The following is a 22,032-nucleotide window of genomic DNA, read 5'->3' as shown; positions in this document are numbered from 1 at the left end:
GTTAACCAAACATTTTGAAAGTTATATGTTTGACGTGGCTAAGAGTAATTTGTTACGAGTTATTATGTTTCAAATGTAAAGTATATTGTAGCGTGATAAATTTGACAATTTGAGTTAGATAGTAGTATCAAAACTATCTGAGATTTGTATGAGAGGATATTGGAAATCGTCAAGTTTAACTGACTTGGTTTAAAACCAACTGATAAGAAACCTAAGCGATATAACCATTTGTTTTCACCGGCCAGTCTTAATAATATTTTATCGCTGAACCGTAGCCGCTAAAATCTGTTCCAAATATTTGGTATACAGTGGAAACTCCATACTTCGGATACGCACGGGGAACACAAATTGGTTCGAGATTGTTTTTTTATAAGGCATTGTTAACTGACGGAACGAGAAAACTTGTTCAATTTAAGGGGATATTCGAGTTATAGAGGTTCGAGTTAAAGTGACTCTACTGTAGCAGTGTAAGTCAAATGTTTGAAGGTTTACGTTCAAATATTTTTATTGTTCAAATTGTTTTCTTATGATTTCAGAAATTTAGTGTAGCAACAAGGATTGACAATGAAGTTTGCTGTCGTGGTATCATTACTAACAGTTTTGGCTTGCGTTTGTAATGGTAAGTCATATACGTCTCTATAGACGATATTATCGTCCGTTACAGTGATATAAATGCGGGAAAATATTATACGCGCGGAGATTTACAGCTGTCATGGCGGTAAACGGAAAGAAAAATCGGCTGTAGGGTTTCGAAGAAGACGGCAAATTATACCGACTGTAAATTGTTTTCAGCAAAAATCTCATTGGCTAATTTTCATAGGCTTTGGGCTTATTTCTTAGATAGTGATTTGTCTTAAACTACAGCATAGTTTAGTCTCTTTACAATACATAGTGCGAGAATTGTAATACTAAAAAACGATATTTGATTATAATCAAAACTGCAAGCATTCTTGCGAATAATATGAAATTGTTGACCGCAAAATTCGTTCGCTAAAATAAGTAAATCTTGCACTATTTTGCCTTTTACTTCACAAAATTTCGTTTGTTTGTTTTTCTGACGTAATGACACATCATCATTATTATTTTGTCAACAAACAAACAAAGCAAAGTGAAATGTTTTGATAGTGATATTTGAACAGGAAGTGCGCCTACAAGAGCTCCTCTGAATCATTTAACTTCAGTCATTACATACTGTGAATCTAGGTGGATCACTCTTTTGCCCATTGTGTGTATAATTGAGTCAAAACTAAATATGAAAATAGTGCGAGCCATAAGGGTCCCTTTTCACACCCTCCAAAGTCTCTCAAAATGGTAAAAAAACCATTAACAAAGAAAATTGAGTCCAAAAATCACGAAATTCAAAATTTCCTCCCTCAAAGGGTCGTGATTTTCCAAAATTTGTATTAAAATCAAGTGCAAATCGACAAAAATTTTGAGAAATACAATATGAAAGTCCTATCGAAACAAACATCGTAACATGATTTCTGCCCGGAGAATATTTGCCTAAAGGGTCACTTTTTCATCAAAAATCAGTCTCTATAAGGGATAGGGTTCAGTAGTCTGATTCGCATGTACTCACTTACTTGTCTCCAAGCCTAGGACTCCCTCCATCCGGATCCCTGCCTTTTTTATACGACAACAGAGTAGTTTGGTATTCTATGTTGATAGATCGTCCTACGAATTGGCTAAGATGTCTCAAAGCTAAGCCATAGAGGGGTCCCATGTTCTTATCTCCATACATCAACTCTTTTTTCGACATTTTCCACATACATTGGCAAAGAAAAGTAGTTTGACATATTTTTCCTTTTCCTCATTTGTAGCTCGTAAGCTGAAGATCGTGACGGTGGCAACCGACGAAACAGATGGATATTTACGTTTCCAAAGATCAGCCAAATTGTATGGTCTAGATGTGGAAGTTTTTGGTATGCATGAGGAATGGTTGGGTGGTGATATGGCTAATGGTCCTGGTGGTGGCCATAAAATTAACTTGTTGAGGAGACATTTGAGGAAATATGAAAATGAAGAAGATCTCATAATGATGTTCACTGATAGGTTTGTGATTGACTTTGATGAAAATTGTGTTTTTGATGCATATTATGATCTTGACGATATTAAATCGAATGTATAAATCAAACTCCCAGACCGCATAAAATCGGAATTTTTCAGATTATTTTTAACCCACCATTTAAAATGTTTTTGCGGGTCGTTGAAACAGGGGTTGAAATAGCAGTTGAGAAGCTGTTAAATGAAATTCTTTCTTGAAGTTCGACAAAATGAAATGATTTTGCGGAAGGCTTTTTACCGTTTTAGCTTAAATTATGTAGAGCCTCACAAGAAAGGTTATCAAGGTTTGGTTTGTTTAAATTATGTCTCTCAACTTAAAGTTGATGAATTGAAATAGCCGAGCTATACAATAATTATTTAACCCTCCCCCTACTTCCATAGTTATGATGTCGTCTTTACAGAAGGACCAGAAGAAATTCTAAAGAAATACGATTCTTTCAACGCTACAATTTTGTTTTCATCGGAAGATTTCTGTTGGCCTGATAAATCATTAGCTGTAAGTCCGAAAAATTGTTTTCACTTGCAATGTAAATATTTTTTGCAGTTTTTAACGTTTATGCTGACCTTAGCAAGTTTATGCACCTGCACTTTTGAGGACGGTGGAGTGACTGAATCGAGCTGGAATAATCCGCAGTTTTGGCTGAATTACCGTCGTCTTCAATTGATCATGATCTAGCCGAATCATATCCTGACGCTCCTGTCGTAGAAGGAAAAAATACATAAACTCGCTAAAAGGCTTGATAAACGGTAGCTCTCCAATTTTTTTTATGGAGAGCGATTCCTTCCTTATAAGGGATAATAAGAATAGAAACCAGCCTCCGTCATTGATTTTGAGAATCTTCTGTAACTGCCGTTGATTGATAAACAAGCAAGAACAATGTAAAAAGATCATCCATGATGATGCGAGAAGAATCTCTCGAAACGTAGCCAAACGTAAATCTCGTGATCCAAGCCACGATGAACTTCCAATATAACAAAATATGCTTTATAACTTTTCTCCTTCTTTTTCTTTCATTGCAGAAAGATTATCCGGCACCAGACGTTGAGAATGGATACAGATTTCTCTGCTCTGGAGGTTCGTAATTTTCTTTCTTTCTTTCTTCATGACCTTCTTTTCTTTATTTACCTTATCGGGAACAAAAAAGACACAGTGTCACAGTATCTCCCAAACTGCGCACCCTATTATGTTTCAGTACTGTGCCAACTGCCACAAATTTCGGTGATATCGTAAACTATTTTCATTTTCACTATTACCTTTAGGGATAATCGGACCAGCAAATAAATTGTTCGAAGTGATTTCAATGGAAGTGATCGAAAATACCAGTGATGACCAATTGTATTACACAAAAATCTTCCTCGAGAAAAGGGTATGCTTCTTGCTCAATTATATTTTCAAACACCCAAAAAGCCTTTGGATTATCTTGTTCTTAATATGTTGGTCATCGAAGCCTAATGTTCTTATAGAATTTGTTCTTATATAAAAGCGTGTAGCCTGAGGTGACTGTAATAGTCCAGTGGCATTCGGTACAAACCCTGATCAAAATGATTAGTGAATGAGGTTGAAGAGGAAATCCCTCATGATCCCTTTGTGTTAAACAGTTATCTAAAAGGAATCTCTGAGATCACCCTCGACTGCGATCGCATAACATATTATGTATATTAAGACTTGGTTTATCAATCGTCACGGCCGGTTTGTGAATATTAACTTTCTCTGCTCTGATTCTTTTAGGATAAGTACAACATGAAATTGGATAGCTCAAGTGTATTGTTTCAAAATCTAAATGGAAACAAAGGTGCGTATATACACATTGGCACACAAGCTAACTTCATCAAACTCCAACTCAGTCCTTGCTTTAGTTTGCTTTTTTGTGCCTCTGATAATATCACGTCCATCAGTAAAATTTAAAGAGTGATGGAATAGGCTCTGGATACGAAATAGTATCTTCATTCCAAACCTGAGTAAATTTCAGTTAAAACTTTCATCGGCGAAGATTTATTCCCACAATACCCATACCCCTTCTCTAATTTGTTTTTTTGTGACTCTCATAATATCACGTCCATCATAGTAACATTAAAAAAGTGATGGAAGTGGGTACGAGATTTTATCTTCATTGTGTCAACCTGATAGATTCATATTTTTAAACTTTCATCAACGCATATCTATTCCCACCTTTTATCCCTTCTAATGGACGATAACATCGTTTAATAGATAGAGATCTCGGCCACTTACCTGGTGCACAAGGTTTTTTCAACGTATTCATTAAAAATCATAATAAACGTTGCGGACATTATAATATAGATGTTATAAAAACATTGTATGTCCGCAGACCTTAAAAGAGAATCATTAGAATCCAAACTTCAACCAATGTCATTTCCCGTTCTAGATCACGTTGAGCTTAACTTCGACCTAAAAAACGCACGTGTGACAAATTCACGTTATAACACATTCCCATCTGTCATTCATGGTAATGGACCCAGCAAGTTATATTTGGATCACCTTGGCAACTACATCGCAAACAGTTGGAGTTTTTCTGAGTCTTGCATCAGCTGTAAAGAAGATACTTTTCTATTAAGTGATATTAAGGTAATTTTTTGTCATTTTTCAAGCTCAAGTTTTTATACGATTGCGGGTATCTTATTATTTAATCTTCACGGTTGATTTAGAGTTGAGCTAGAAAAGTGGAAGTTTATAAAAACTTAAGTTGCAAAGGCCTCGGAGGCGCTCAGTGTAAGGGTGCTTTTTGTATGTTAAGGCTACTACCATTTAGGAAAATACGAAAATTTGGAATGAAATAGGTTTGTTTCAAGAATTTATTTTACTCTGCACATATGTTTGTTCTCGCATCGGGTTCACTTTTCTCAGGAATAGGGAAAGATTTACTAGAGAGATATACATTCGCTTAAATCCCAACTAGCAAGACAGCAACAAAAGTGACAGTACCTTTTGTCTTTCCCATGACCAAACGACTTGTCAACAATAAACATTTGTGTATTTATAGTTATAAATATTTGTATTTTTTAACAGGAAGAAGACTGGCCAACCATTCTGATTGGTTTATTTATCCCAGAACCTACACCTTTCGTCCAATCATATCTTAGACATATTTCCAGCCAAAGATATCCCAAATCTAAAATCGATATCTTTCTACATAGTGTGGTAAGTTATTTCATCCCGCTCTGTCTTAGCCCCCCGTGTGTAACATGAGGATTGGAGAAAACATTAAAAATATGACGAAGATTTTATACCCTTTCAAATTTGCTCTCTAATTTGACGTTCTACTATTCGATAGGCTCACTTATTCGATGAAATTTAAAGTCCCCGTCAACAAGAAACTCTCATAAACGACGCTCCCTTATTCGATAAGCTCCCTTATTTGATAAGCTCCCTTATTCGTATCTTGTCTTTGATATACCCTTTACGAGAAGAAATTCTGGCGAGAAGAAATTTTGACGAACGAGCCCATTCGCCAATTTTGGTATAAATGGCGGAATTTATTTTGGCGATTTAATCTTCCCTTAAGATACAGTAGAGTCTCTATAGTTTGAACCTCTATAACTCGACTGTTTTTCTTTAAGTCGAACATGTTTAAATGATCCTTTTTAGTTAACAATACATTATAAACCTTACTCCATAGTTCAAAATTTCCTTGCGTTTCTGAGTTATTGCGACTTCATTTTATTAAATATGTGAACAATTGTCATATCAAATTTTTCAGGACCCACATCACAATGAGGATGTCGAGAAATGGCAAAAAGAATTCAGTTCTCAATACCGTTCATTCACTCTCAAAGGTCCAAGAAGTTTTTTGACTGATAAAGAAGGACGAAATATGGGAATCGCTCATTGTCAAAAAGTTGGATGCGATTATTATTTTTCTGTTGATGCTGACGTCACTCTGTCAAATCATGATTCTTTGAAACTCTTATTGCAACAAAACAGGTACGGCGTAGCTCTATTTTTTCTGACCACCTAAAGACTTAGACCATGTTCAGACGTTACGGTTCCGTTCCAAAACGGTTCCGAAACAAGTGTGAACGTCAAAATTTGAAACGTCACAAAAAGAAGACGTTACAAAGCAAAAAAGTTCGAAACGGTTTCGCTCCACTTTTTTCATCGGAAAGGAACTGCTCCGTTTTCTTGCTCCGAAACGTTCCGAAACCAATATGAACACACTCGATCCGTAACGAAAATCATACCGGAACGAAACGGAACAGTAACGTGTGAATATGGTCTAAAGATTAGGAACTATTTTGAAAATGGAAAGGCTCGTTTTAGCGCATCCCCCTTTATATCTAGGTTCTATTATTGATTTACAGTACTTGATTCGTATATTCTTCACCCGTTTTCATATTTTCAAAGGGATGGTGATGGTTCTTCAAATATTTTCCAAAGTCATTTAATGATATGAAAAATCTGTAAATCGAATATCTTGAATTCAGTCAAATCTCTCTAATCGATCCTCTTTCATTCAAATCTTTCTGTAATTCGAAATAAAATATTGAATCCCTCAGCTGGGAAGTGGTTGCAATTACTCTCTGTTATTGGAATTTTGGTCCCTTGAATTGACTATACTTCAAAATTGGAATAGAATAAACCTTAAAAGATGGAAAAAATTATATATAGGCTAAAAATCTCAAACCAATTCTTCTACCAATAGAACATTCTTAACACCAATGTTATCCAAACACGGTAAACTATGGTCCAACTTTTGGGGAGCTATTGGATCAGATGGTTTCTATGCTCGATCACCAGACTATATCGATATTGTGAAGAACATTCGTCGTGGAGTGTGGAACGTACCACACGTTGCCAGTGCTTATTTGATCAAAGCATCAGCAATCAAACAAATGGTTGTCAATCCGTTCTATTCGGAGAGACGAGACCAAGATATGATTTTTGGTGAAAACAATAGAGATAGAGTAAGATCTTTTGTTACTGGTGGTACCCTTCTTAAGGCTTGCGGTACCCTTCTTAAGACTTTTTTCGCGTTGGTGCAATGCAACATACTCCATCCCACCAACACAAGATAATTGCGTCTCCCATGTTTTTTTGTTTGTTTCGTGAGACAAAAAGTGAGGGTTTTATTGGTAGAAAGGAAAATGGGGTTTCAGGCGTTTTAGGTCGGTGGGATGTTGCATTGCACGAATGAAAGAATGAATCTCCCTCCCCTCACTTTTTAAAAACCAATATTACACCAAGCTTCATTTTAAGTACAAGTTTTTTTATATGAACATATAAAACTTTTGAAACCTTTGATGTTCTTAACTTTTTGAGTTTTAAGCCTAAAAGAGTTCTTATTTTCGCCTTTTTTGAGTATTTATGTGTATTTTCCTAAGGAATAGGGCCTTTTGGGGTCCACAAAGTCTTAAAATGTTTTTAAGTTGTTCTTAATATTTTGGCTATCGAAGCCTTATGTTCTTATATAGTTTGTTCTTATTAAAAAAAAACGTGTATGCATGATTTCACATGACTTTTCTTTGATTTTTTCTTTTAAAAAGTAAAATATGGGCATCAATTTGATAAAATGAATCTCTCTCTCCTCACTTTTCAAAAATCACTTGAGTATTACACCAAGCTTGATTTTCATTGGTAGGGTGTGTTTATGTATGTGACCAACATGGAACATTTTGGACATTTGAAAGAAACAGAGACGTACACAACAAACTACAAACACAACGACCTCCACCAATTGTTCAGTAATAGACTGGTGAGTACAACCAAACTTTCATGTCAGATTGCATTTTGCGTGGATAGACTTTTCGTTCCAAAGTTTGGCTATATTTGTGAAATCCGTACTTGTGAAATATTTTTGTCTCTGGTAGGAATACGAAGGAAATTAGGTAAACAAAAAAGCTGTCGAAAAATTCTTTCCACACTTTCCAAACTTTTGATAATAGATTCCCAAATATTTTCCGATAAGTATATCTAGACGCGATGAAAATATACACCGCGAAAATTTACGCACATAACTGCAATATAATTTTTTTTTTTAGTTCTTTTTAGTCGTTCGGTAAGATAAACTCTTCTTTCGGTTTTCATAGGATTGGGAGGAACGTTATCTACATCCAAATTACACAAACTACTTGAAACCCAATTCTGACATGCCTATGGTAGGTTGCTTCTTTTTAATCTAATGAACAGTTTATCTTGATAGTGTCTTGTCTAAAGATAGCCAAAAGGCAAACGTCTAAAAACCCAACTTGACAAAAAGAAATGCTTCCTACGGCACTGAAAACGCACAAAAATTCGGAATTCCAGAGGGTTTTGACCCTTGAGTTTCTTGGAATTCCAGGGGTAGCTCATACAAAGGTTGGACCTCCTTAACAGGGGGTGTACGGTTTTTTTCTGGAAAAGCCCATTGATCTTTTCCTTTTTTTCCTATTTTTTTCAGCCTTGTCCAGATGTGTATTGGTTTCCACTTGTTACTGCAAACTACACCGAAGATCTGATTGAGGTAAATATTTATGCCGAAAAGGCTTGACTTCCTCCTCCCTAGAAGTCAATCGTGATTCTGGTAGAATTGTTTTATAATTATCATATACCTTCTCGACCCTTTTTACACCGGCCCTTATTATTGGCGCTATTTTTGGGCTCTTGGCGTAATAAGGGCCGGCGTAAAAAGGTCTTTGAAACTTTTATTAACTACAAGTAACTAACTATATCAATGGTTACAATACTTGATTTTTGTCTGCAGATTTATTTCAGATACATATACCTTCGATGTTTGATTTTTTGGACCTACCCCGGTGGGGTGGAGGTCCTATAAATTAACCTGTGTTCGTTCGTTCGTCCGTCCGTCCGTTCGTTCGTCTGTTACCAACTTTTCTCAGGATTGAATCATAGGAATCTTTTGATTTTTGGTACAAAGGTGCAAAATGATGGTGGCCAAAATGTTACGGAGCCCGATTTTCGAGAAGAAAAAAATTTTGGGGAAATTTGGGCCAGCAAACGGCTAAAAAACGGTTTTTTTGGACTTTTTTTTTTATTTTTTGCATTTCTTAAACAGATTTTTGCAAAAAAAAATTATTGGCTCAAAAAACGCATCTTTATCTATAAGAATCACTATTTATAAGCATAAATCAATGTTCTTAGCCAAATTATTATTTTATTATTATTTTTTCTAAACAAAGAAAATTGAAATTGATTAGTTTGATAACCAAGTAGGTCCATAAAAGTATCACTTGTTATTTGATAGGAATGTGAACATTTTGGTGGATGGTCCGGTGGAAGACATGAGGTAAATAAAATTATTATCAGCTGCTAAGATTTGTGGAAACTAATGAATTCCAACATCTGTAGTAGAAATCATGATTAGCCTTCTTTCTGAATGTTCCGACATCTATGAGATACATACTTAATGGTTTTAAGATATTTGATTTTTAAATCATGTTGCGTTTTTTCTTTTTGGCCCATCTGGTATAACTTCTCATTGAAAATAATTTCTTGTGAGCCAACCTTTTTGCAGAGTGTATTTTTGCCAATAGATTTTCTCAATTTATTCTCAATGTATTCTTCCTTTTAGGATAAACGTATTTCTGGAGGATATGAAAATGTTCCCACCGTTGATATCCACATGAACCAGGTATAAGGTCTTATTTGATATTCTTTCTTTACATTTAGAGTAAAGAAATGTTATATTCCTTTCGAGAATCGAGAATCGTCTTTAGACAATCAGGATCTAGACAAATAAAAAACTGACCGTCTTAGCTGAAAAATATATAACATACTTAAATTCGCTTATGTTTTAGCTCAATATTGTCCCCATGTATCCCCAGGCTTTATTTACGCATGATTTGCGTTACTCATGGACGCCAGAGAATATTAAATTATCTGGCGCTATAGAAAAGCTGATAATACGCAGGGAACGAAATTGCTTTCAAGTCCAGTATGTATAGCAGTCCAGTATACTACATGACAGATGACAGTAGTTAATACTGCCTGAAAATGCGATCCAGGTTTTATTTCAGGGATTAAATTTTCTCGTTTTTTTTTCTCCATTCAGATTGGTTTTGAGAAACAATGGCTACAAATTTTAAAAGATTACGTCGCGCCAATGTGTACTCGAATTTATACAGGTTACAATCCACATGTGAGTCGAATTTCTTGTGTGATGATACTTGAAATTCCATTGATGGCTTGATGTATTACTCTTTAGTCTATATATTCTACTGGGATACAAGCGACACTAAGAGGGAATGAATTTCGAATATGCTGACGATATATCTATACGTCTTATTTGTTACTCTTTAGGGAGAAAATTTTTTATTTTCATTTGAGAACCCTTTAATTAATACATTTTTTGGTCCTTTTGGTTGTGTCCTATTCAAAAGGGACCTTACGTGAAAGTCTGCTAGAAATGGACTTATCCCAAAATTTTACATTCAAGAATAAAATTAAATAGGGAATCCATTTTTTTTTCTTAGTCGCATGCTATTATGAATTTTGTTGTCAAATACACACCGACTGGTCAGAAATATTTGCGACCACATCACGATGCTTCCACTTTCACCATCAATATGGCTTTGAATAGAAGAGGAATTGATTATGAGGTGAGTCTTCAGTTTTTCTTTGACTCTTCTTTCTACGTTGTATGACCGGATATTGCCCGATAGATCAGTCGGTAGAGCTTTTACCATATAATTCAAGTTGTGGGTTTCTATCCCTGGTCGTCACTAAGCTCTAGTTTAGACGGTGTTACGTCAATTCTAACCAATAGAATGGCTTCACTTCGTTTCGGAGCGAAACGGAGCCGTCACGTGCGAATATGTTCTAAACTAGAGCTAACTCATCAGATTTGATTGCATTAATGTTTAAACTACGTTAGGAGACAGCTTGAAACGCCTTTCTTGATTCACAATATCATACCTTCGCTAATCTTGATTCTTTCTTTTGTAGGGTGGAGGTGCTCGTTTCCTCCGTTATAACTGCAGTGTCCGTGATACTCAAGTTGGATGGGCGTTGATCCACCCAGGGCGTTTGACACATCAACACGAAGGATTGGAAACTACAAAAGGAACACGTTACATCATGGTCTCTTTCATTGATCCATAAGAAGTAATTTGTTGTCTTGTGAAATATTTCGATATGTTTTCTGAAGAATCGAGTTATTCGTCTTTTATGCACATACACTTTCCAAACTGAAATAATTTTTCTCAAGAAATTCTTGTTTGTCTGAAAAACGAATTCTTCTGCTCTTCAAACCTCAAAAAACTTTTCCAATCTAAAATTTCTCTAAGACCGTAAGGAGCCCTTTTTCAGTTTATTTAAAACTACAGAATTTTTTTTCTTTGAAACCATATTTTTTTGTGCTCAAACGAAGCCTTTTCATGATGATAATGGATCAGCCTATAGTCAGATGGTACAAAATGCCTTAAACTCCAAAGATTTATGAAAACCTTAAAAAAATCCACCATTTTGATGACGTCATAGGTAGAAAAGTTTGAATAACTTTACAATGAGTAAAGCTGTCGACTTCAAATTTTTAAAAATTCGAAGATATGATTGTTTGTATAGGAAAGGTTTATGCAGTAAAAAAACTGATAAAGGTTCCTTACAGCCGTAGAGTTTGTTTTCATTTCCTAAACATTTATTAGAAACTGTTTCTATAAATCTTTCTTTAATGCCTAAATAAATTTTATATTTCTTAATCTTAGAAAAGTTTTTATACCAAAAGTTTGTATTTATTTTAAAACTAAATTTTTTTTATAAAGAGATTATTTGCCTAAACTGTTTAGAGATTTTGTTTTCGATAAGATTTGTGAATTGGAATTCCAGAGAAACTTCCATATTACTAGCCATAACAAGAAATCTGTTGTTGACACACCTCTGTCTCATTGACCTCGTAAGTATTTGCTTTTTATAAAAATCAAGGCCTAAATATGCAAAAAGATACAAAAGATTCTACAAAATGAACCGATGCAGAGTGTACATCTTCCAAAACATTATTTTAAATATCAAAGATATGAAAGATGATTCCCCGTTTTAATCAGATTATACATAATTTTGGTCAGCAAAATAAATCAAATTTAATTTTAAAAAAACTGACAGTTTATGGTCAGCAAAATATGATGAATCGAATCCTCATCGAATTAATCTCTCCATAGAACAGAGACACTTTCTTGTTCCTTTCGCCTCACAAACCCAGTTTATAACCGATTTTCAACTACTCTGTGACTCGAAAAAAATTTCGAATTACAGAAAAGTCTGTAGTCTTGATTTCTTGACTGGATTTTCAAATTTTGCATGAAACAGGGACAGCATCTCATCTTCATATTTATATTTTCTCAATTTTTTTAATTTTTCCTGAAGGGAGATGTTCTGCAATGTATACAAACCTCAAGGTTCAAACAAAGGTTCTGTCTCGCTGAACTCATTATGTTTAACTAGAAACTTGGCAATAATTTGAATTCATGAAAAAGTTAATGAGAAACACAACTTATAATAATCTTTTGATGAGTAATGTTCGTTTTGACGATTTATACTGCGACTATGAAATTAGGAAATGTATAAAACTATGTTGAATCATAGTATAAGAAAGCCGCGGCTGGAATGAGTACAGCTGAATTTCTGTTGCTCTATCTATGTCGTAAGAACGAATGTTTTAATGGTTCGGCGACAATTTCCATTGTCAATTTAATTTGACTTTTAGCAAACTACCTCGTTAGACGTAATTTTGCTCATAAACGCAAATCTCTTGATAATTCAAGCATTCATAACATCAAAGTAAAAGAAAAGACTCTTGGTTTAAAAGTACTAGAACGTCAGAATGTCAGTGCTTTAAGAACTTGAAGAAAATTGAGTGCCTTGAAATGCCTTCCTGATTATTCTAAAAAATTATCACTGGTATTAGTAAATAAATATTCAACCTGCATTCTGTGAAAATTTCATTCGAAAAACAACAGTATTGAGGTGACAAGCAAGCATTCAAAGTTTAGCATTTGAAAGTTAGTTCTTTTAATAAAATGTGTGTTATTTGGTCCTAAATTTATCAAAATTTATTTGGAATTTATAAAAATATACTTCAAATAAGGTGATAAGAGAGGATAGTGAGAAAAATTTGAGACTTAAAAAGTAGTTGTACTTCAATTGAATTTTATGATCACTTTTAAGGTTAAGGATTTTGTTACCTTCGACTTAGTTCTTATAAAGCCTATAAACCACGGAGACACAGATAGAACATCCATTTACGACAAAAACAATAGCGTCATCATTCCAGCCGCGGCTTTCTTATACTATGGTTGAATAAATCAAACTGGGTTCCAAGAAATCGCGCTGATAATAGATGGATGAGTCACTTTCTTACCGTTGACTTGAAATTGATTTTCAACAAATTTTGATTGATAACTGTGTCATGATTCTGTCATGTGAGTCCTCTGCTTCTAAGTTCGAAGAAATTTGAGAAATGTAAAAAGGTCATGATTTCAAAACATCTTACTATTGCTGTTTTCAAAAGCATTTTTGTTTGTATGTTATATACTTCAGTGTAGGATAGAGACAAATTTATTTTCCGATACTCGGAATTTCGTGACGTTTCAGAAGTCTTCAGTCAGATTAAAAAAAATCTATGTAATCTATCTAATGTCTCTATTCTTGACTGATATACCGCTCTACCGATGGTATAGAGTACTTTCTTGAATCGCAAGTCAGATTTGCAAATATGATATACTTCAGTATATGATTTGAATGAGTAAGAAAAATCTACCTTCTTTTAGGGGTAAGTATGTACATTGTTATGATCTATTTGGATTCATTTCCTATGTGACAACCCTAGCCCAGTGGGGGATATTGTTTCGATTGTTCCAAGCTTATTAAATACAGTGGAGCAATGGTTTTGGAGTGCAATTTTTTACATTGAATTTCGAATGGGGATGAGATCAGACTGGAGTCGTTTATAATGCGTGTAATACAAGGCGTTACAGTATATGATAATACGATTATTGTTACGGTTGTTATTGTTATTGTATAAACTAAAATTGTTTTCTCCATTACTTTTTGCTTTATTTCTACTTTACTTTATTTCTTTTTAGCTTGCTAGACTAGGATAACATCAAAGTTAATTTCCTAGTGAGGCTAAAATTGTAGGGTATTTCTTCGAACGGGACCAAATGTTGAACAGATTTTCCAGTGGGTTGGGGGCCCCACCGGATCTGTGACACAGGGATGTTGTGTCAGTGTGTTATTGGGGATTGGTTTGAAAAGGTATACACCTATACTCCGTATACCTATACTGTCATTGGGATAATGTATTTTTTCAGGCACTATATTTTCATATAGCCTAGATATCCAAGCTTTAAATCTCAGAAAAAAGAATTTTGCCTCAACATACATACAAAGTCCTGAAATTACAGCTTGCAAGTACAAACCCATGTTTCCAAAACTGTCCCAGCCAACCCAAGGCAGCTAAATAGAAATTAATCAAAAGCACCCTTGCAAGATCTAAAACTATTTAAAACATCCGGCAAAAATGAGACCAAAGTCCATAAACAAGTTCGCATGTATCACTATGGCCAACCATGTTTTCTTGGAAAATGAACTCACCTCAACTGTGTTCTTCTTTTTCATGTTTTCATGAAACAAAAAGCTGTATCTTCACTAGCTTTACCTAGGATTACCTTATTTTTGTTGCAGAATTTCTCCGCGCTATGTAAATCGGCCCTTACGGCTTTATCAGAGTGAGTGCAAACAAGCAAGCCGCATTCTGATTTGAAAATACAAAGCGCTCTAGGAAGACCAGGCGGTAAACCTTAGCATAACATAAAAAACTAGACTGTGAAATAGTTTACCACTTGGATATCTAGGCTATTCATTTTCATTGTTTTCGATAGTGGAAAGAAAAGCTTTTTATTTAAAAGTTGTCAACAATCATCCAGATGACAGTGGTCGGACTATACTAAGGGGATTTCCATTTAAAAACCACTTTAGTCTCTCTTGTTCCATCAAGACTGGATCTCAACATTTTCAATAATCTGGGCTAAGTGGGATTTTATACTATGACAACAAGTCCCATTTTTCGAATCTTTGAGACTCGGCTGAGGTTCGAAACCACAAACTTACGCAGTGTAGCTGAATTCTCTACCTTCATGGTAACCTCATTCCCGTGTATCACAGGCTTTAATTGCATTATCAGTAAGCATCAAAAAGCCGATAATACGTAGGGAACAGGGTTGTCTTCATGCAACTTACACGTTGAAATGCTTATAGTAAAACAAGACATTTAATCTCTCTTGTAGGATAACAAACAATCAATGTTGTTCATGTTTTAAGGAAAAACAATGGATCAAAACCTAGATGATTCAAAAAGTCTCGCTCATCCACACGAGCCAGCAAGATGGTGGTTCCAGATTTCCATACCATTTGAAGTATGTCTTAAATCAACTCTCCTGGACACACTTTACAATCCGCAATTTGGTGATTTCCCAAAATCATGTAAAGCTGTTGAGTTGAATGAAATTCTTGTTGGCATTCAAGAGAAAGTGACGCATTCTTTCAACCATCAATCAGACATCCTTGCCAAAAATGTAGAGCCGAGTTCGCTGGTCGATACTAAACCAATCATTGCGAGATTAGATGTCATGGCTATATCACTTCTCATCTTGGAGAAATCAAAGTTAAAACCTAAGCTACTTTCAATTGTTAAAGAGTCAAAGGACGATTCAATTATTGACCAATATCTTAACATGACCAGCTCAATAATGGCTGTGTTGGGTCTCAAAGCAAGAATTTTGTCAGCATCTCTGACTCTTCATGAAGACGAATTCCTTACGTATAAAAAAATGTTGGTCGATATTTTACGAAGGCTCTCATACGGTGATTTTGAGTATTTTAACTCTTTATTCAATGATGATGGTGAAGATCTAACATCTTTTGATGGATTGAAACTTGAATTATTAGAAGAGAAACAAAAACATCTGAGGAACTTGAAAATGCATGATCAAGGTTACTTTTTGTTTACAACTTTTCCAAATTCGAGCGAAAGCCTGGATGCTATCACTAGACAATCACTTGAAGTCGAAAAAATATTAGAGAGTGTGAAGGAAGCTTTAAAACGTAAAGTGCTAACAAAAATGGAAGATGACATAACCGATCAATCATCCAATGAAAATCGTCAACTTCCAATCCAACAGCAGGACAGCCATACTAAAGACAAGTGTCAAACTGATCAATCTTCGAACCCGAACCAAAAAATTCCAATCCAAGTTAAAGACAAGCGTCAAACTGATCAATCTTCGAACCAAAATCACAAACTTCCAATCCAACAGCAGGACAGCCAAGTTAAGGACAAACGTCAAACTGATCAATCTTCGAACCAGAACCACAAACTTCCAATCCAACAGCAGGGCAGCTATACTAAGGACAAACGTCAAACTGATCAATCTTCGAACCAAAATCACAAACTTTCAATTCAACAGCAGGACAGCCATATTAAAGACAAAGATCAAACTGATCAATCTTCGAACCAGAGCCACAAACTTCCAATCCAACAGCAGGACAGCTATACTAAAGACAAAGATCAAACTGATCAATCTCCGAACCAGAACCACAAACTTCCAATTCAACAGCAAGACAGCCATACTAAAGACACAGATCAAACTGATCAATCTTCGAACCAGAACCACAAACTTCCAATCCAACAGCAGGACAGCCATACTAAAGACACAGATCAAACTGATCAATCTTCGAACCAGAGCCACAAACTTTCAATTCAACAGCAGGACAGCCATACTAAAGACAAAGATCAAACTGATCAATCTTCGAACCAGAACCACAAACTTCCAATTCAACAGCAGGACAGCCATACTAAAGACACAGATCAAACTGATCAATCTTCGAACCAGGACCACAAACCTCCAATCCAACAGCAGAGCAGCCATACTAAAGACAAAGATCAAACTGATCAATCTTCGAATCAAAACCACAAACTTCCGATTCAAAAGCAGCCACCAAATACAGCCACCAAATCTCCGATGCTCTCGCCACATCAAAATAAATTTGGTAAAATAATTTACGAATCATTGTTTTTTAGTACTCGTACACCCCTGTCTCACAGCCCAGATGGCACTTTTTTCTTCAGTGGTGGATAAAAACCCCTATTAAAATCCCAATAGGGATAGGAATTTTATTGTTCCAAGGGGATCAGTGGGGATGGTTTTGGAGTGCCATTTTTAGACATTGATTTTCGAGTGGGGATGAAATCAAAGTCAATTTTCCAGTGGGACTAAAATTTCAGGGTATTTCCCACCGGGGACCAAATTTTTGCCATATTTTCCAGTGGGTATGGGGTCCCAGTGGGTCTGTGACACAGGGGTGTACTCGTGTGACATGATAAGATAAGATACAATAGAACAAAATTCTTCACTTCCTCTCATTTAGCTAATGTATTAAACATTTCTTATTTAGTTCATTTATTGCCACTTAGCTTTTGTTTTTTCATTTGATGATAAGACCATAGTATAAGAAAGCCGCGGCTGGAATGATAACATCTGAATTTCTGTTATTCTATCTCTGTCGTATTTGATGACTATTTGTTGATCAAGAAATCAGTAATGTAGCATCTTTAATGGTAAATTTTATTGGTTTGTCGTTAATAATTACTTCTCAGTGCGTTTTAGACATTAATGATATGCTCTCGATAATACACTTGCATTATAAAATCATTGTAACGGAAAAATCAACACTAAGAAATTGAAACAAGCACAAAATGGCTGGGCTGAAAGAACTCAAAAATTAACGAGGTGTCTCGAAATGCCTTCGCAATATTTCAGTGAAATCTCTTTAGAAATCAATGAAAAACTACATCAAGATAACACTGTGAAAATTTCAAGCCAGCACCTTCAAAATTTATCATTTAAACTGACAGGAAAGTTGTCATCTTGAATATAGTTCTTATAATTTCAATTTTAGCGGAAAACTATTTTTCCACAAAATACCCCTAAAATACGTCCAAAATTAGTTCAAGTGTTCTATTGGGTACAGATTCAAAGATATCTAGCAACAAAAAAACTTTTTGTGAAGGAAAATAAGAGAAAAATTTCAAAAACTATCTACCAATAACAAACTGATCATCTTGATGTTCTTATAAAGCTCGGAGACAGAGATGGAACAGCAATTAACTGAAAAGACAATGCGGTACATATTCCAGCCACGGCTTTCTTATACCATGATAAGACATCGGTTTGAGTCTCAGGTTCCTTCTACTTTTTCTTCAATTTGTTAACTTTCTCCATTTTTTCATTTAGATATCTCAAAGAAAAGCCAGCAATTGAAAAGAGAGACGAAGGAAAGATATAACACCATAGACACGCCCTACCATAGTGGCGTTTCCAATCTTCACGCCCCTATCTCATCCAAACGTGATGAAATCATTGTCGACTTATCCATAATTTCATCTGATACTTTTGCAGGGATCCATTCTCAAAGCGATATTGGGCGTGTCCAAACTCGAGACGAAAGTAAAGTTGTCATTGGATATGATGACATCATCACTAATTCCAATGATTACGTAATAATTTCAGGTGTTCCGGGAAGTGGAAAAACAACATTAGCGGAAACACTGCTGTACAGCTGGAGCTGTGAGGGATTATGGCATAATACAGCCCAGGTTGACTCACAAGAAAAAGGTGTAAAGAAAAAAGTCCACTTTGATTTTGTTTTCGTTCTGTATTTTCGACAATTAGTGCGTTTTCGAAAGGACAACACAATAACAGCGGAAAAACTGTTGGATTTCTTTTATCCAAACTACGGATTCAATGATGGTGCATTATTGAAAGAACTGAAAAAGTATGATCGTAAAGCTTTGATAGTATTGGAAGGTTTTGATGAGTTTGCCAACAAAAGAGACTTCGTTGATCAACCAGAAGAAGAATGGTCAAGCCTTTCGCGTAGCATACACGATTTGATGAATCCCGAAAATCCTACTTTTGATGGTATATTAACACGCGTGGTATCTAGTCGACCGGGAAGTTGCTCTTTATTAATGGATACATTTTTCCCGCGCTCATCGAGACATAAACATTGGAGAAAAATAATCGAGGTAACTGGTTTCAATAAACAAAACATCGACCTCTACATTCAAAAACATGTGCGCGATGATCAAAAGGTGAAACAGGTTCAAGAGAAAATTGATGATTCCCAAATGCTTGGTAAAATGATTGCAATTCCTTTCTATGCGTGGGGAATCTGTTATCTTTTGAACAGTACAGATAATACTGAGGGAATCTCCGTTCACACTTATACTTCGCTCTTTTGCAATCTACTCCCATTGTTTTTGAGATCACACAGTGCTACTCGAAAAAACCAATTTGGTTGTTCGACCAGAAACATCTTAGAAGATCCAAAAGTTCACCAGGAATTGCTGACACTTGCTAAAATGGCTTTTCAACTTGAAGTTGAAGGTTTGTTATACACTTCCATACGTTTTAATGTCTTTTAAAAACACCGATATGTGTGACCTTAGCCTTTTAGTATAGTGCATTCTCGAATATTTATGGAACTTTTTATTGATCAGAAACGTCTATGACCGAGGATAAAATAGGCTACCTTATTGGGAAAAAATGTTGGGGGAAAGTGACGAAAATTTTGAGAAGTTGACGAAATTTCCCCCCGACGAACTTCGCCCAAAATTTTTACCCGGTTTTTTAACCCCCCAACCAAGATTTTTCTCCAATTTTTTATTTCAACAGGAAAAAAGGTTCTCTATCGTAGTTTTCCATTGTAAACGTTTCCAGGGATGTTTCTTAATAGAACAAATAAAATGACTTTTTTTCAAACGAGTTCTTTTGCCCAATAAACACAACAAACTATGTTAAAACTGCAATGGTTTGATAAAAAATTCTTATGCTCTATATTTTGTCGGAAACATTCAAAAAATTTTGGTCAGGGAAAAGTGACGAATTTGAAATTTTGGTCGGGGGAAAGTGACGAAAATGCCTCTAGGTGACGAAAATATTTCCCCGACGAAAAAAAACCCTGACTATATAAAACTCCGACATATTTTTCCCGATAAGGCACATCACATTTCCTTTGTTTAGAGCCTAAAGCAATTTCTTATCGAGATAAAAATTGAGATAGCCTAAGACCTGTCTATTAGAACAGGTTACTGATGTTTAGAATAATTCCTCCTGCATAACTAGCGAATTTGTATGTTTCTTGCAGCTCATTGTAGATCTAAATTGTTTTTCTTTTAGGTAAAATCGCTTTTACTTCGGAAGAGATCATTAGTGGAGAATTGTCAATGAAAGAAGTGTTGGATGATACTGGTTTAATTATCGAAATTGATTACCCGGATTCAATAGAGGGTACCCGGTACCAATTTCTTCATTATTCATTCAATGAGTTTCTGACTGCTTTACATTTATTTGATACCGGAACAGTAGATGCCCGGATCACAAATCCGTATATCTTATCAATGTTATCCGGATTGGTTGGAGGTTCTCTTTACGACTCACAATCTTCGCCAATCGTAAGAAAGTTCACATCCATTTTTACAAAGTCTTCAACAGAATCTAGAAAGGAATTATTGGTTGATCACTTATTAGCAAAAGAGCCTAAAAATCCTCAACATTTTTTCATTGACGGTAAAGCATATTATCTGAGTGTATTTTATGAGTATCAAAACAAAATAGAATATAACGAACACTTACATATTCAGATTACCAATGGTTCATTGAACAATTATGAAAAACAATGTCTGGATTATTTAGAGAAACAAGCTACCAAAGGAATGTTTCGTTTAAAATCTGTCACCTTATCTTCCTTCAAATGTCCGTTGGAAAGTGACGAAGCGAAACGGTTGCACTCGCTCTTCATGCTACACACTAAAAATGTTAACGTTTCTTTTAATAATATTATTCAAGTCTCGCAACTTGCCGAGGTTATCAAGGATCATGTTATCCATTTAAAACCCGATTTCAAAATCCAACGGTTATTTTTCCTAACATTGCCAAACACAGATATGTCAAAGGCTGCTCCTATTCTACCCTTTGTTCATGGGTTGGAGACCAATGGGTATTTATCACAGCTTCGTCAATTGTGTACTGCAGCATCAGTCAAGCTGAGAGAAGGTCAACCAGCTCCGTACAGGCTCACTTATCATTCTCCATTCAGCTTAACGGCTGAAGAGCTAATCGAATGTGGCTTGAATATATTCCAGGAAATTATACTGGCTTATAATCCGTACATACAACATATGGGAGCTTATAAACATCAACATGCAAGGGATTGTATTGCATTTGAATCGTGGAAAAAAATGAGGTTAATGTCAGTCAAGATCTGGTGTGACTTGCAAACTAGTACATCAGCCATCAGCGAACAACTTGAGCAAAAGATAAAACGCATTGGTGCATCTTGTATGCGAGGATATCTTTATGAAGGTGAACCAACAATCTTCGACCATTCAGATGAAATCGAAAATATATCAATGAGGAAACCCCGTGAGACATATATTCGAATGCCACCAGGAGTTCGATCATTAAAGGATTATCTTCGCCTTGGTGTAGAGAGCCAATCCCAAGATCCCTAATAACTTACAACTGGCCTCCGTGCGTCGTAGAATCTTTTTTCAGGCAACTTGAAAATATATCTTCAACCATTAAAATGAATAATCGACGAATGACAGCTACAGATAAGATTAAATCCAATCCAAACGATCGATTAGATTAGAAGCAAATATTTAAGTTCACGATTAAACTATACCGTCATTTCTCTAATTTAATGCGGCCGATTAAATAAATATTTTTGAGGTGTCGCACTCATAATGGGAGAAAATAAATTACTTTGAACCGTTGACTTTCCTATCGCACTAAAGATTAGAGGAGAAATCTAGTTTATCCGCACTAACTTGAAGGAAAAGTACCGTGAAGTCGGGTAACTTGCATCAGTGGAGACAAACATGCATAGCCCTCAAATGAATGACCAATAAAAGCAGCAAAATTTCAAAACAAATGAACTAAGCAGCTCCACTCGCAGCTCTA

At 35.4% G+C, this 22,032-nt stretch overlaps 2 protein-coding genes across 2 annotated transcripts; both read left to right on the top strand.

The window, feature by feature from the left end:
• Positions 1-526: 526 nt before the first annotated feature.
• On the top strand, positions 527-11,191 carry LOC136804061 (procollagen-lysine,2-oxoglutarate 5-dioxygenase 1-like). The gene is made up of 18 exons (XM_067060800.1): positions 527-619; positions 1,821-2,052; positions 2,446-2,560; positions 3,085-3,139; positions 3,325-3,431; positions 3,794-3,857; positions 4,449-4,648; positions 5,090-5,221; positions 5,781-6,004; positions 6,723-6,984; positions 7,659-7,772; positions 8,107-8,175; positions 8,457-8,519; positions 9,261-9,302; positions 9,588-9,647; positions 10,068-10,154; positions 10,489-10,614; positions 10,961-11,191. The coding sequence occupies exons 1-18, from the start codon at positions 565-567 to the stop codon at positions 11,114-11,116; spliced, it is 2,163 nt and encodes a 720-aa protein (XP_066916901.1). The 5' UTR covers positions 527-564; the 3' UTR covers positions 11,117-11,191.
• Positions 11,192-13,465: 2,274 nt separating this feature from the next.
• On the top strand, positions 13,466-22,032 carry LOC136804060 (uncharacterized). The gene is made up of 4 exons (XM_067060799.1): positions 13,466-13,778; positions 15,295-17,056; positions 18,301-19,455; positions 20,248-22,032. The coding sequence occupies exons 2-4, from the start codon at positions 15,337-15,339 to the stop codon at positions 21,579-21,581; spliced, it is 4,209 nt and encodes a 1,402-aa protein (XP_066916900.1). The 5' UTR covers positions 13,466-13,778; positions 15,295-15,336; the 3' UTR covers positions 21,582-22,032.

This window comes from Clytia hemisphaerica, unplaced genomic scaffold (assembly GCF_902728285.1).
Source record: "Clytia hemisphaerica strain Z4C2 unplaced genomic scaffold, Clytia hemisphaerica genome assembly, whole genome shotgun sequence".
NCBI classification, from domain to species: Eukaryota; Metazoa; Cnidaria; class Hydrozoa; order Leptothecata; family Clytiidae; genus Clytia; species Clytia hemisphaerica.
This window is presented reverse-complemented; position numbering and strand designations above follow the sequence as displayed.